The 15,171-nt window shown below is 42.2% G+C and overlaps 1 protein-coding gene across 2 annotated transcripts in view; it reads left to right on the forward strand.

Annotated features, from left to right (window-relative positions):
• si:ch211-107o10.3 (uncharacterized protein LOC407663 homolog) overlaps positions 1 to 15,171 on the forward strand; it is a 37,169-nt gene that overhangs the window by 18,979 nt on the left and 3,019 nt on the right. The window contains exons 2-6 of one of the 2 annotated variants that reach the window (XM_041175324.1): positions 7,040 to 7,180; positions 7,676 to 7,867; positions 8,916 to 9,077; positions 13,586 to 13,702; positions 14,685 to 14,892. In XM_041175324.1, coding sequence (XP_041031258.1) covers positions 7,040 to 7,180; positions 7,676 to 7,867; positions 8,916 to 9,077; positions 13,586 to 13,702; positions 14,685 to 14,892 — 820 coding nt within the window. The remainder of the gene's footprint in view (positions 1 to 7,039; positions 7,181 to 7,675; positions 7,868 to 8,915; positions 9,078 to 13,585; positions 13,703 to 14,684; positions 14,893 to 15,171) is intronic. The other variant, XM_041175325.1, reaches the window with a different exon arrangement.

A 15,171-nucleotide genomic window follows, 5' to 3' on the forward strand; every position in this document is an offset into this window, starting at 1 on the left:
GCCCAAGATCAGCCATGATGGTATTGAATGATGACGGGGACTAGTGGAGTTCCGCAGGGGTCAGTGTTGGGACCGCAACTTTTCACTTTATACATTAATGATCTAGATGAAGGAACTGAGGGCATCCTGGCTAAGTTTGCAGATGATACAAAGATAGGTGGAGGGATAGGTAGTATTGAAGAGGCGGGGAGGCTGCAGAAGGATTTGGACAGGTTAGGAGAATGGGCAAAGTAGTGGCAGATGGAATACAACGTGGGGAAGTGTGAGATCATGCACTTTAGTAGGAAGAATAGAGGCATAGACTATTTTCTAAATGGGGAGAGAATTCAGAAATCTGGAGTGCAAAGGGACTTGGGAGTCCTAGTCTAAGATTCTCTTAAGGTTAACTTGCAGGTTGAGTCGATAGTTAGGAGGGCAAATGCAATGTTGGCATTTATTTCGAGAGGACTAGAATATAAAAGCAGGGATGTGCTGCTGAGGCTTTATAAGGCTCTGATCAGACCACATTTAGAATATTGTGAGCAAGGGAAGGTGCTGTGGGAGGGGGATGAGATGTTGGGGGTGATGGAGGACCGGCATCATGATACCACCAAACACATCTTCCCTTCAACCCCACCTGTTGGTATTCCATAGGGACCGTTCCCTCTGGGGCACCCTGGTCCACTCCTCCATCATCCCCAACACCTCATCTTCCCCCCTCACCATGGCACCTTCCCATGCAATCACAGACCACCTCCCTCCTCACAAGGGCCCAAACACTCCTTTTGGGTGAAGCAGCACTTCACTTGCATCTCCTTCAATTTGGTCTACTGCATTCGCTGCTGCCAATCTGGTCTCCTCTACATTGGAGAGACCAAATGCAGATTGGGTGACCGCTTTGCGGAACACCTTCGGTCTGTCCACAAGCATGACCCAGACCTTCCTGTCGTTTGGCATTTCAACGCACCACCCTGCTCTCATGCCCACGTGTCTGTCCTTGGCCTGCTGCAACGTTCCAGTGAACCTTCCAACGCAAACTGGAGGAACAGCACCTCACCTTCCGATTAGGCACTTATAGCCTTCTGGACTTAACAATGTGTTCAGCAACTTTAGACCATGAACTCTCACCACCACCCTCACCCCCTTTTTTTTAATCCCCTTTTTTCAATATTTGTCTTCATTTTTAAATTTTTATTTTTTATCCACTTTTATTTTTTTCATTGTTTTATCTCCACCTTTTCAATCTATTTTCCCGCCACTACCCACACCCACCCCCACAAGGGCCAACTGTCACTTGTTCATGTTGTTCTTTCCAGAGTGCTTAACCGTGTCCTGCCATTATCACATTCTGCTTTCTAACCTTAGTGCCACCATCAGTACTTCTTTTAGCCAGTACCACTATCATTAACATCCCTTTATCCTTTTGCCCATGACATCTCGGGCAATCTCTCCTTTGCCTCCACCTATCGCTGACCTTCTATCCAGCTTCACCTGCTCCTCCCCACTTAAACATCACATTTTACTTCTCTTTAGCTCTGAAGAGCCATTCGGACTTGAAACGTTAACTTTTTTTTCTCTCCACATGCTGTTAGACCTGCTGAGTTTTTCCAGCACTTTCTATTTTTGTTTCAGATTTCCAGCATCCGCATTATTTTGCTTTTATCTTAGTTGAAACTTTATTTGGTTATCGTTGCTAATCAAAAACCCATCTACTATCTTAACAAAATCTCAATCCTGAGTTTAGCAGGAAACATTTAGAGCAGTTCTGCCAGTAATTTTGCTTTGTTGCATGGAGAAAATCAACTTCTCATGCACACAAGCTGGTGGAGGAAACTTTCTGCCCTTTTTTTAATGCTAATTTAGCAATGGTACAGAAAGACTGCACTGTGCTTATACAAGGAGTCTTAACCAGATGCAGTCTCATGAGGCACCTGCAAGACCTGTTGCCCAGCAAGACTGTGCTACATGCAACCACACTTATCGAAAGAACAGGACAATAATATTTAATCATTAAAATTATAAACACGTGCTGTAATACTGAATCGAACCAAATACTGCAGAAGCGGCAAATCTTTTCTACTTGTGGGGAAGAGCAAAACTAGGAGCCATTAATATAACAGTCACCAAGAAATCACTTCATTACTAATAGAATGATGAGAACTTGGAATTCACTAGACTGGGAGTGGTTCAGGAAAATAGCGTAGATGTGTTTAAGGGGAAGTAAATAATTACTTGAGGGAGATAGAAATGTATGTTGATAGCGTGAGAGAAAAGTGGGTGAGAGGTGGCTCTTGTGGAACATAAGCACCAATACAGCTCCATTGGGCTGAATGGCCTGTTTCTGTGCTGTAAAATAAAAAAAGGTAAAATGGCAGAAACCTTCAGCTGGGCTGGCAGCATTGATGCAGTGAATGACATAGGGCCAACATTTCGAGTAGAGGAGTTTTCATCAGAACTGATCATCCTGAAATCTCTTTCCACAGATGCTACCTGATTTGCTGAATGTTCCCAGCAATTTTTGTTATTTAAAATACGGTATTGGTGTGTCCACCAGGTGGATGTGATGCATCTAGTGTGTGGGTGAAGAGAATTAGCATGTTTTCTGCCCTTGTGTGCTAGTTTGCTTCTCATCACTTCCACTGCTGGCTAGCAGCCATGCAAAAAGGAAAGCCAAATGTGTAAGTCTCTCCCTGTCAGGATGCAGCCTTTCCATTAGCAGATTCTCAGCTTTGCCTCCTCATGGTGACACATGCAAACTGGGTCCCATCAGTGAATCGCCCACTATCAACATTCTAGGGCGTTACCATTAACCAGAAACTGAACTGGTCTAACCATATAAATACTGTGGCTACAAGAGCAGGTTAAAGGCTAGGAATCGTGTGATGAGTAATTCACCACCTGACTCCCCAAAGCCTGTCCACCATCTACACGATGCAAGCCAGGAGTATGATGGAATGCTCCCACTTGCCTGGATGAGTGCAATTCCCACAACACTCAAGGAGCTTGACACCGTCCAGGACAAAGCAGCCCGCTTGATTGACACCACATCCACAAACATCACTCTCTCCCAACACCGACGCACAGTAACAGCAGTGTGTACCATCTACAAGATGCATTGCAGGAATTCACCAAGGCTCCTTTGACAGCATCTTCCAAACCCACGACCACTACATCTAAAAGGGCAAGGGCAGTAGATGGATGAGAACATCACCACCTGGAAGTTCCCCTCACCATCCTGACTTGGAAATATATCGCTGTTCCTTCACTGTTACTGGGTCAAAATCCTGGAACTCCCTGACAGAACTGTGGGTGTACCTACACCAGATGGACTGCAGTGCTCCAAGAAGGCAGCTGACCACCATCTTCTCAAGGGCAACTAGGGATGGGCAATAAATACTGGCACAGCCAGTGAAGCCTACATCCCATAAATGAATTAAAAAAAACTTGATTGAACAGATGCTCTCTGGCATTCCCACACAGTGCATAAGCGAACTGGAACATACTTTGAGACACCATCTGCAATACCACATTCTCAACATATAAGAAGCAAGAGCAGAAAATTGTCATTGAAGCCTACTTTCATTAATTTACAAGAGAAATCCGACCTTGAAAGTTATGATTGCACGCAGAGCAGCTCAAAATCATTTTACAACATGGCCAGAATATCCAGATGTCTTTCAACAAGTAATGCTAGGGGCACATATGAAGTAACCTAAAAAGCAGCAGGTCCATCAGCAAAGAAAATGACTCCTTTGAAAACAAAGGCAGGGGTGATCTCTCCAACTGTTCATTGCAATTGGTGGGGATGGGTGGTACGCCACCTTGAGTTGTAATGTAGGGAGAATACTGTCACAGGGGAAACTCTAGAAATCACAGAGACCCTGCCTGTCATGGCAAAGCTAGATATCGAATCCATAGTGGAGGAGCTTAACAAAGCTGCTGTCTCCCTTTTTCTGTGGTTACAGATCCAGGTGCTGATGCTATACAGCCTGAACTCATCAACTGTTGGAAAATGGCACTCCAGCATCTGCACAAACTTCTCTGTCCCCAGAGGGATGGGGTAGTGCCCAGGATATGAGTGATGCAAATATTGTGACTCTATACAAGGACAAGGGCGAGTGACCAGAGCAATTACAACAGCTATTGGGATATCTCCCTGCTGAGCAGTGTGGGCAAAGTATCTGCAAAAGAAATGCCGTGAACAAAGGAGACCACTCTATTTGCCTTCATCGATCTTGCCAAGACATTCAGCCATTTGAGCAGGGATGATCTATTTAAGCTGCTGGAGAAAATTGGCTGCCTGCCAAAACTGCTCAATATGATTCCATAACAACATGATGAGCGAGAGGGCAACGTCAGCACTTTTTGGAATCTGCGGTGGGGTGAAACAGGGTTGTGTTCTGACACCAATGCTGTTTGACATATTCTGTTCTTTGATGTTATCATATGCTTCAGGTCATCTACAGAGTGCCTACTTGCATACTAGGACTGACGGAAAGCTGTTCAGCCTTGCTTATCTGAGACCCAAGACAAAGGTGTGCCAAGTCCTCAATAGAAAGTTGCTCTACACTAGCGATGCTGCACTAATATTCCATACCGAGGAACACCTTCAGCGGCGAATGGACAGACTCTGTGTTTGATTTGAAACAGCATCTAGAAGACAAATATTATGGTCTAGGATGTTGCCATACTGCCATCTATCAGCATTGACAATGGGAAACTGGAGGTTGTTGATGGCTTCACATATCTAGGCTCCACAATCACTGGCTATCTGTCACTTGATGCTGAAATCAACACACTCATTTCAAATGCTACAGCTATGTTCAAGCTGAACATGAGCTTGGAATAACAGCAGCCTGACGGAGAACACCAAACTGAGAGTCTATCCTGCATCCTTGGGGCACTCCTCTGCAATGGTGAGACCTGGAAACCATAAGCTAGGCAGAAGAAAAGGCTGAACACTTTCCACCTTTGCCATCTCAGATGTATCCTTGGCATCTCTTGGCAGGACAAGGTCAGCAACTCAGAAGTCCTGGCGCATGCTAACCTCATCAGCATACACTCAGTGCTAAGCCAGCAATGTCTGTGCTGGCTTGGCCATGTTCATCGGATGGATAAAAGCAAAATACTGCAGATGCTGGAAATCTGAAACAAAAACAGAAAATGCTGGAAAACTCAGGCCCGACAGCATCTATAGAGAGAGAAAAACAAAGTTAACATTTCGATTCCATATGACCCTTCTAAAGAGCTGAAGGGAAGTGGAAATGTGATGAAATTTATACTGTTTAAAGGGGTTGGGGCAGGTGGAACTGGTTAAAAGACCAGTGATGGGTGGGGACAAAGGAAGAATTGACAAAGATGTCATGAACTAAAGGACAATGAGGTTGTTAATGGTAGTGGTTGGTGCTTAAAAAAAAAAGGTGCTAATAGTGGCGTAAAGGTAAGAAAGCAGAATGTGATTATAGGAGAACAAAGCATTGTGTGAAAGAACAACATGGAACAAGTAACAGATGGCCCTGTAGGGGATGGGGTGGGGGGAAAAAAGGATAGAAAATGGGATAAAAAAGGGGATAAAACCACGGATAAATGAATAAAAATAAAACAAATGGGTAAAATATAGAAATAAATGTAGAAGAAAGGGGATGAATAAAAGGGGATGAGGATAGAGGAGAGAGTTCATGGTCTGAAGTTGTCAAACTCAATGTTAAGTCCAGAAGGGTGTAGGTGCCTAATCGGAAGATGAGGGGCTGTTCCTCCAGTTTGTGTTGAGCTTCAATGGAACATTGCAGCAGGCCAAGGACGGACACGTGGGCATGAGAGAAGGATGGTGTGTTGAAATGGCAAGCGACAGGAAGGTCTGGGTCATGCTTGCGGACAGACTGGAGGTGTTCCTCAAGGCTGTTACCCAGTCCGGGTTTGGTCTTCCTGATGTAGAGGAGACCTTTTTTTTATCCCACTTTCTATCCTTTTTTTCCCGCACCACCACCACCTCTAGGGTCTTGATTTTTAAAGGCGGGGAGGGCGTGGGTGTGGTGCACCTGAACTTGGAGAACTTGAGGACCTGGAAACAAAGTCAATCTAAAGAGACAAGCCTTGCTTCCATAAGGTTCCTGGAGCCCTGCTTGAACCTGGCTAAATCCACTACCTGGCTGGTGGGTAGCAGTGGGAATTCAGCAGTAGACGGTCACAGCTAGAGATCTGTGGGAATGCACCCCGACAGTCAACTGAGGGATAATGCTGCAGATGACTGGAGTGGGGCCCCAAGGTAAGGGAGGCCCAAGACAACCCTGACCCAAAGGAAAGCCTTTCCTAGCTTCTTGTCTGTTTCTGTTGTGCTTATCAGTGAGCCACCTTGGGTCTTATAAAAACATGATAGCTAACCCAATAATTGCAAGTTGATGAACATGATCGAGATGTGAAACAAGTAATTATACCAAGTACAGTGTTGGCTATGGGCTTAAAAGATCAAGCACAATTTTAACTCTGACTATCTGGCATGTGGTTAAAATGGCAGTCAGGTGCTTCCTGATACATTCACGCTTGCTGCCATTTTAACTGCCAAATGTTCGATTTCCTTTCCCATGAGCCTGAATTGGATAAAGCAGTTCTGGAAAATTGTGGGTGAGTGATGTTCAATTTCCTTGGGTCTACTTTCTGCAGGTAGGTGAGAGTCTAGAAAATATTTTAAGTTGGGATCTGATGGTCTGATCCCTTGCTCCAGACTTGCCGATTGCTGTCCCCTCTTCTCTCAGCCCTGTCCCTTCTCTCAACCCTGCTTTTCACTGGTTCTTGCCAATACTTCAAGGGACCGAACACCATTGCATAATCTGGGCAGTACTTTGCAATCTCCTGAGTATTCCATCTCATTTTGCAGCAACAGAAGATAATGAGGCAGGGTGGAAAAGACGAGCTACTGATTTGTAAACAGACACTGCCACGTTGGCCAGTACGTAGGCAGCTTGCGTGGTTGAATGGATAGATATTCTCAACTCTTCATTAATCGGGTCAGTGTGCAGGAAAGATCAGTAATGACTGGCCTGTTTTGTTAATGATTCTGTAGGAATTGGATTCATTCTTCTACGACGATGGTGTTCTGGTGGGGTTTGTAAAAGTAAAGCGCGACTGGATGGAAAAACGGTGATCATCACTGGTGCTAATGTTGGGATTGGAAAGGAGACTGCCAGGGCCCTTGCTCAGAGAGGTAATCCTGCCCTTAACTGTAATGCTTTGTTTCGTGTGTGGCTACTTGTTTGTTTATATATGACGGCCTGAGGATGAAAGTGCATTTTTGGTTTGTGGTCAACCAATTCTAATTCTGCAATGATGAAGCCTGCATGCCCTGTTACTGCATTGTCCCTGTAGGAAATGAAAACCACACAGAGCCTTTCGTGAACTCAGCAAAGTGCTTTACAACTGATGGAATAAGTTTTGTCACTGTTGTAATGTCAGAGTGGCCTGCTGGAATGTATGCTAGGTGACTGATCTCTGGCGCTTGATACTGGGATCACTTTCCTTGTATTAAATATTTGAAGTGAATAATTTACAGGGCTATGGCAGAACAGAGGGAGTGGAATTAATTTGATAGCTCTATCAAAGAGCTGGCACAGGCATGATAGGCAGAATGTTCTCTTCTTGTGCTATTTTGCTATAAGTTGTGACTTAATGAGAATGCTAGCACCTCACTTTGTGATTGCAGGGGCTCGTGTAATATTAGCTTGCCGGGATTTGGATAAAGCCAGAAAGGCCTCAAATGAGATCAGGATAGCAAGTGGGAATGGAAATGTCGTGGTGCAGAAACTGGATTTGGCCTCACTTCAGTCTGTGCGTTCATTTGCTAACAAAATTACAGAAACTGAAACGCACTTAGACATTCTCATCAATAATGCAGGTAAGTGTTGGTTTAAGGAGCAAATGAAAGAAGCAAAGTAATTTTGTTCATTTGAAGCCCTTTGCATCTTTGAGGCTTTCAGAATGTTTTTCAGCCGATTCATTACTTTTGAAGCATAGTCTTTGGCTGCCATGGTTGTCTGACATAATTACCTGGATTTTAAGGTCAGCAATGAAGCAGCCACACTTGCTGCTGACTGGAATATAAGTCCACAAAGCTCTAGCGATCTCTGTGGTATGGATTGCCCTTTCCTGATGTTAGTTTGAATATAGCACCAAGCCCAGTGATCTCCAGTCATCAAGCCAATCACAAGTATTCTCAAAAACTGCAAACCAAGAAGTAAAATGCACTATTTATCCTTTGCTTTTAATTTAAATTTTTACAAAGAGTGAGATGTGATTAGGATATAAACTTTTAAAACATATTATATTAAAAATGTGAATTTTTTTATCATAATGGGAAAATTTGAATATTCACAAATATACTATTAGCTTTTCAGAGCCAGGGAGGTTTTTCAGCATTAATTTATGCCTCTATTAAAACCCCAGTTACACCTCGTTAGCTGTGACGGTTTTGCTGTCATTACTACTGCAAAATCTGGGCCAATAGCAATTTGTGCACAACAAGGTGTCTCCATGAGAAAAATGACCAGATCATCAATTTTAATAATGTTGGTTGAAGTTTACATACTAGACAGGAACTAGGACTGCACTACTCTTCTAATAGCAATATGAGATATTTTACATCTACCTGAGAAGACAGACGAGACCTCAGTTTAACATCTTATCTGACGAGTGCTGCACATGCTCTGTGAGAACTTTGTAGTCTTTCTATACACTATCAAGAGCCCACAGCACAAGGTTTTTTAAAAATACAATATTGACATTTAGGTTTTTTTTCTTTCTGATTTTATTTGAAATAATCCTCTACACATGGGAAGGTGCAATCTAAAACTAACATGCATTTTGCTTTAGGTTTCGTGCCCTCTGGCTGGCGCTCAGAATACATTTTCTCATATGTTCTCATGTTACTGTCCATTTGTCTCCAGGTGTCTTTAGGTGCCCTAAGCGGAAGACTGACGATGGTTTTGAGATGCAGCTTGGAGTTAATCACCTGGGTCATTTTCTGCTAACTAACCTCCTGCTGGACCTGCTGAAGAAGTCCGCCCCCAGCCGAATTGTTACAGTATCCAGTTTAGCACACGGTTACGGTTAGTTTACTGCCTGCTTGTAGTGGCACAGTGCATAGCTGAACTCTGTAGACCAGGAAAGTTCTAGCTATCCCCCCAACTATGCTTATTTAGCTAACCTTGGGGACAAAGGTCAGATGTTTGTTGCTGGCATTTTGGAAGGTGGGTAAGCAGGAGATGGGAAGTGAGAAATAAGCTAGTCTCTTCATCAGTATCCAGCAAACCTGATTAACAGGAACATAGGACTTGATGGTGGTGGACTGGATCTGGTTCAGCTGTGATGCCCCCTTTGATTGAACAGCCTGCCTGTTAAGAATTGCTGTTAAACTCTATCCTGGATATTGGCCACTTTGGCTGCATAAGAGGTACCTGTGGAATTGTAACCCAGCAAAGACAGGAAGGAGAGAGCTGCAAAAGCATGAAGGCAAATAACAAGGACAGAGACCTCGCAATATACATCACAGAATACAATAAATTAGCTAAATTGACACTTTGTAAAACTGGGGTTTACTGAGAATCTGGAATAATCTGCAAGCAGCTGATGTGCTTTAGCTAAACACACAAGCTGGTAGGATCACAGGAATTACTGTTGTGGAACTTGGGGTAAAGCTGCTGCTAAAATTGTATCTTTTAAAACTCTTGAAAGAAACTTCCTGGGGCATGCCTGGATGTTCTGAGTGAAAGTTTAATTTTCTTAAATGTTGGATGCGGCCACTTTTTAAATAAAGAGGTTATTTCTGATGTGAATGATTTAACTAGCTTTATTTGAGCATTCTTGTCACTGCAATTATAGGATTTCCAGTATTTGGTAATAAAATGTGGCAACAATTGGAGTGATGGTGAGCTTTATTTCAATTTTTTAAAAAATTTCAACTACTCGGGGGATTACAGTAAGTTTCAGAACACAACAAATTAAGGGAAGAGTTGGGGCCTTGTTCCTTAGGCTTGTTAGCCTGACATCAATAGTAGGAAATGTGAGAATCTGTCATTAAGGATGTGCTAACAGGGCACTTTTTCAAATCATATTAAGATCTCCAGAGTCAACATGATCTTGTGAAAGGGAAATCATGTTTGACAAATCTTAGTGTTTTTGAAGGTGTAACTAACAGGGTAAATAAAGGGGAACCAGTGGATGTAATATTTGTGGATTTTTCAAAAGGCATTCAATATGTTGCAAAACGAAAGGTTTTATGTAAGAATAGGGAAAAATTAGGGGGTGATATATTAGCACGGATTTGGAGTTGGTTACTGGGCAGAAAACAGAACAGGAATAAATAGGTCATTTTTGGGTTGGCAGGCTGAAACTAATGGGGTACTGCAAGGATCAGTGCTTGGGTCTTAGCTATTTACATTCTATATCAATGATTTAGATGATGAACTCGAATGCAATGTATCCAAGTTTGTTTACAATATAAAGCTCACTGCAAAAGTAAACTGCCAGGAGGATGGATGCAAGGAAGTTGAAAATGAATATTGATTTAAGTGAGTTGGCAAGTAGTTGGCAGATGGACTATAATGTGGGGAAGTGTGAAATTATCCAGTTTGGTATTGAGAATAAAAATGTAGAATATTTTTAAATGGTGAGAGGCTAGTAAATGTTGGTATTCAAATGGATTTAGATGTCCTTGTACACTTAACAGTTAACATAAAGGTACAGCAAGCAATTAGGAAAGGCAATGTTATGTTAGCTTTTATTGCAAGGGGGCTGGAATATAAGACAAGGAAGTCTTGCTTCTATTATATGGAGCTAAGATGAGACCACATCTGGAATACAGTTTGTACAATTTTGGTCTCCCTGCGTAAAGTGGGGAGGGGGTGTGTGGAAGGGGGGAGATATGCATGAAGGTTTATTAGAATGGACAACTCTCTTGTTCCAGGAATCAGTGAGGTTATCCTATATTCTCTGAAGTTTACATGAATAAGAGGTTGATCTCATTGAGATGTATACAATTCTGGGAGGGCGTGACAGGGTTAAAAACTGAGGGACTACTTCCCCGGCTGTAGAATCTAGAACCGGGAGGCAGCCTGAGGATAAGAGGCTGACCATTTTGTTTTGAAATGAAGCGAAATGTCTTCTCTTGGAGAGGTGTAATTTTGAAATAGTCTGTCCCAGACATCTGTGGATTGCATTTGTGCATAACTGAGATCCCTAAATGTGAAACAAGTGATGGACAGGAAAGTGCAGTTGAGGCTGAAGATCAGTCATGATCTTATTGAATGGTGAGTGGCCAGGTTCAAGGACTTGTGTGGCCTACTCCTGCTTCTATTTCTTACCTCATGTTAATGGGGCCACCTCCTCTTTAGAACTTTCTCTTGATTGATCTATAAGATAAATTTTGCTCGTACCCTTGATACCAGCTGCAATTTTTTCCACTATACGCTTTGCTTTCATTATCTTAGCTTCCAGTAAAGAAAAATCTCTGCTCTCTTGTGGTCTTGAGATTAAACTACAGCTCCAACTGAATCCAGTAAATGAACTCCAAAGCCTATTTCAGTGTTTAATTAAAAGCCTCCAACTCCTGTACTGGCAAGGAAGAGTGAGAACTAATTGCTGGGGCATAATTCAAAATGTGAACAAGTAGATTAGGGTATGCTGAGTAGAATATGTGGCCTCCTTTTCAAAGAGTGAGGGATTTGAGAATCTCCTTTCCAGCCAGGTGAGGCTTGAGGGAATTCCTCCAGCACGATAGGGAGTCCTGAAGAACTGTTTCACATAATCTTTCTTTTGCTGTAAGCCATGGAAAATAGTTTATCTTCTATAAATAGATCTGTAGGAACAAAGGCAGGGAATAAGTACAAGCTAGAAATTCTTGGAGCTGTTGGAACTCCTTCTCCTAAATCCCCGAGATTGGATCATTGTATAAAGGGACAGACTCGAGCTATTTCTAGTGCTCCCTGGACACTTTTTGTTTTAGTGATGGTTGAAGGATAAGTACTGGATATAACTCGTACTCTTCTTCAAAATATTATCATGTTCTTTTAGGACCATGAGAGGGCAGGCAGGACTTTGGTTGAACATCATATGTGAGGTGTCAACAAGTAGTCTGGAGCTTCCTGTAAGATCAACAAGATCTTCACCCAATTCATTATTTCTTGGGGCCTGTCCCTAAAATACTTTTGGACTCTATCCAGGTGAACTCATTGATTTTCTCTTCCCATCTATCCTGTTGAGGTGATACTTGTCCTGGTAATGCAGGGCTTAAATTCCAGTCGACATTCTCCATTTGGCCCACTGGCCTAGCCGTTACTCTGAGGTTAGTTGAATTGAGCTGAATTGGCTCTGTATATCTACCTGATGGGTAGATGACTTAGGAACATTGGACTTAGGAGCAGGAGTAGGCCATTCAGCCCTTCGAGCCTGCTCTGCCATTCAATAAGATCATGGCTGATCTGGTTTTGGTCTCAGCTCCACTTTCCCATATGCCCCCCATAACCCTTGACTCCCTTGCCTTTCAAAGATCTGTCTAACTGTCTTGAATAAATTCAATGACCTATCCTCCAGTGCTTTCTAGGGAACAATTCCATATATGTAACGAAACTTTGAGAGAAAAAAATTCTCTTAATCTCTGTCTTAAACGATAGACCTCTTAAACTGTATCTAGTTCTAGTCTCCCCCATAAGTGGAAACATCCTCCTGGTATCCACCCTATCAAATCCCCTCAGGATCTTATATGTTTCAATAAGATCACCTCTTATTCTTCTAAACTCCGATGGATACAGGCCCAACCTGTTCAACCTGTCCTCATAAGCCCATCATCCCAGGAAAGAGTCGAGTGAACATTCTCTGAAGTGTTTCTAATGCAACTATATATTTTTTCCAATACGGAGACCAAACACAGTACATTGTACTCCAGCTGTGGCCTCACCAAGGCCCTGTGTAGTGTAAAACTTTCATATTCCATTCCCCTTGCAATAAATGCCAACGTTCCATTTGCCTTCCTAATCACTTGCTGTATCTGCAGACTAACATTTTGTGATTCATATACCAGGACACCCAGATCCCTCTGTACCACCAGGTTCTGCAGTCTCTCTCCATTTAAATAATTTGCTGCTTTTCTATTCTTCCTGCCAAAGTGGACAAGTTCACATTTTCCCACATTACACTCCATCTGCCAAATTTTTGCCCACTCACTTTATCTAAATCCCTTTGTAAATTCTTTACCTCCTCTTGACAACTTATTTTCCTACCTACCTTGGTGGATTGAGAAAGAGCCATCCATATTTTGCACCCAGTGAACTTTTACCCTTTGTGTTTCTTGTTTACATGTTGTCATTTTAACAAATGTAAATTTGTCTCCATTTTAAAATAAATGTCTGTTCATGTTAATTCATTTGCTGTGTTAAATTAATAAAAGGAACTGTGATTTGATACACGTGACCTGCAGAATCTGGATAAAGATTAGAGAGAGAATTCCACCTTCATCAAAGACCCCATTTACTTCTCATTCAACCATTTTTATAATTTAATTTCACCAATGACTGAAGACAGTATGAGTTACTCATTGTTCTGATTCTTTTCTCAAATGCAGGGAAAATTCATTTTGATGACATTAATTTGGACAATAGCTACAATTCTGGTGATGGATACAATCAAAGCAAGCTGGCCAATATACTGTTCACCAGGGAACTGGCAAAGAAGTTAAAAGGTGAGCGTTGCAGAATGATACCAGAATTATCAAGAAAGATTGAACAGGCTGTGGCTCTTTTCCCTATAAATGAGAAGACAGGGTTGATCTGATAAATGCCTTTAAGATTATGAAAGAGTTTTATGGAGTAGATGTAGAGGTGATGTATCCATTTGTGGGTGAGACTAGAATTAGGGCCCATAAATAAAAGATAATCACTAAGCCCATTAGGGAATTCAGGAAAAACTTCTTTTCCCAGAGAGTGCTGAGAATGTGGAACTCACTACCACAAGAACTACTGAGGTGAATAGTATAGATATATTTTAAGGGGATAAGCATGTGAGAGGAAAAGGAATAGAAGAATATGTTGATGGGGCTAGATGAAGAAGGGTGAAGGGGAGGCTCATGAAGAACGTAAAGACTGGCACGGACTAGCTGGGCCAAATGGCCTGTTTCAGTGTTGTAAATATTTTGTAATACTATGCACAGTTTTCAGAAAGTCAACTAAATTCTTTAAGAGTATTTGTTATGAAGTGAGGGGGCCAGGGAGTGGTGCTGATAATTGTTGGGACCAAGCTGCTAGGTTGTTAAGTTATTGGTCCTTAGGATCTAATTAAATTGAATATTTGTGTTTTGTTTTATCCTTGCCCTTTTGAAGTTGAAGGATAGCTGCTGGAACGTGGAATATGTTGTTTAAACTTTGTGCTCCCAGGTCTGCAATAACATATTTTCAGGTGCAAGTAAAGAGCTCCTTTTACTAAACCCTGACTTGCATTGTTTAACCCCAAAACTCTGAAGAGTGCTTCAAACATTTCAACTTCCTGCACTGATGATCACTGTTCCAATTGATGCCAAATTTTGGCAAGTTTTACAAGTTCATTTCTGGACATGAATCAAACACAAGCCTAATTTCCAAGGAACCTATCTTCAAACTAGTTTTTAAAAAAATTTATATATATATTCCACTTTTGTGTTTTTCTAATTATGTCTTCCTCCATTTTAGGCACAGGAGTAACAGCTAATTGTCTCCACCCTGGAGTAATAATGACTGAGCTGGGACGTCATTATATACCCACTCTCGCGATATGGTGGAAGATTCTCCTGGCACTTATAGCCTTTCTTATCTTTAAGAAGCCATGGCAAGGAGCTCAGACAACCATCTATTGTGCAGTTGCTGAGGAACTTGACAACGTTAGTGGCCTGTACTTCAGGTGAGGTTGAATTCTTTACTGGGCATCATGTTGGCCTGCTTCATGACATAGTTGAAAATGCCAGGTAGAAAATTTTAGTCCTCAACACCTCTGCCAGGACTTCTGAGACAGTGAACACAAGTAATGTACTCACCAGTGAAGCAACTAGTAGATAAATTATTACCAACTTCTAACTCTCTGGCCTTTTGCAGTCTGGCACCATCTGTCCAGTGGTGTTGGCTAAAGGTCAGTGGGTAGAACTCTTGCCTCTGGGGCAATGGATCATGGGCTCAAGTCCCC

Source organism: Carcharodon carcharias, chromosome 26 (assembly GCF_017639515.1).
Source record: "Carcharodon carcharias isolate sCarCar2 chromosome 26, sCarCar2.pri, whole genome shotgun sequence".
Lineage (NCBI taxonomy): Eukaryota > Metazoa > Chordata > Chondrichthyes > Lamniformes > Lamnidae > Carcharodon > Carcharodon carcharias.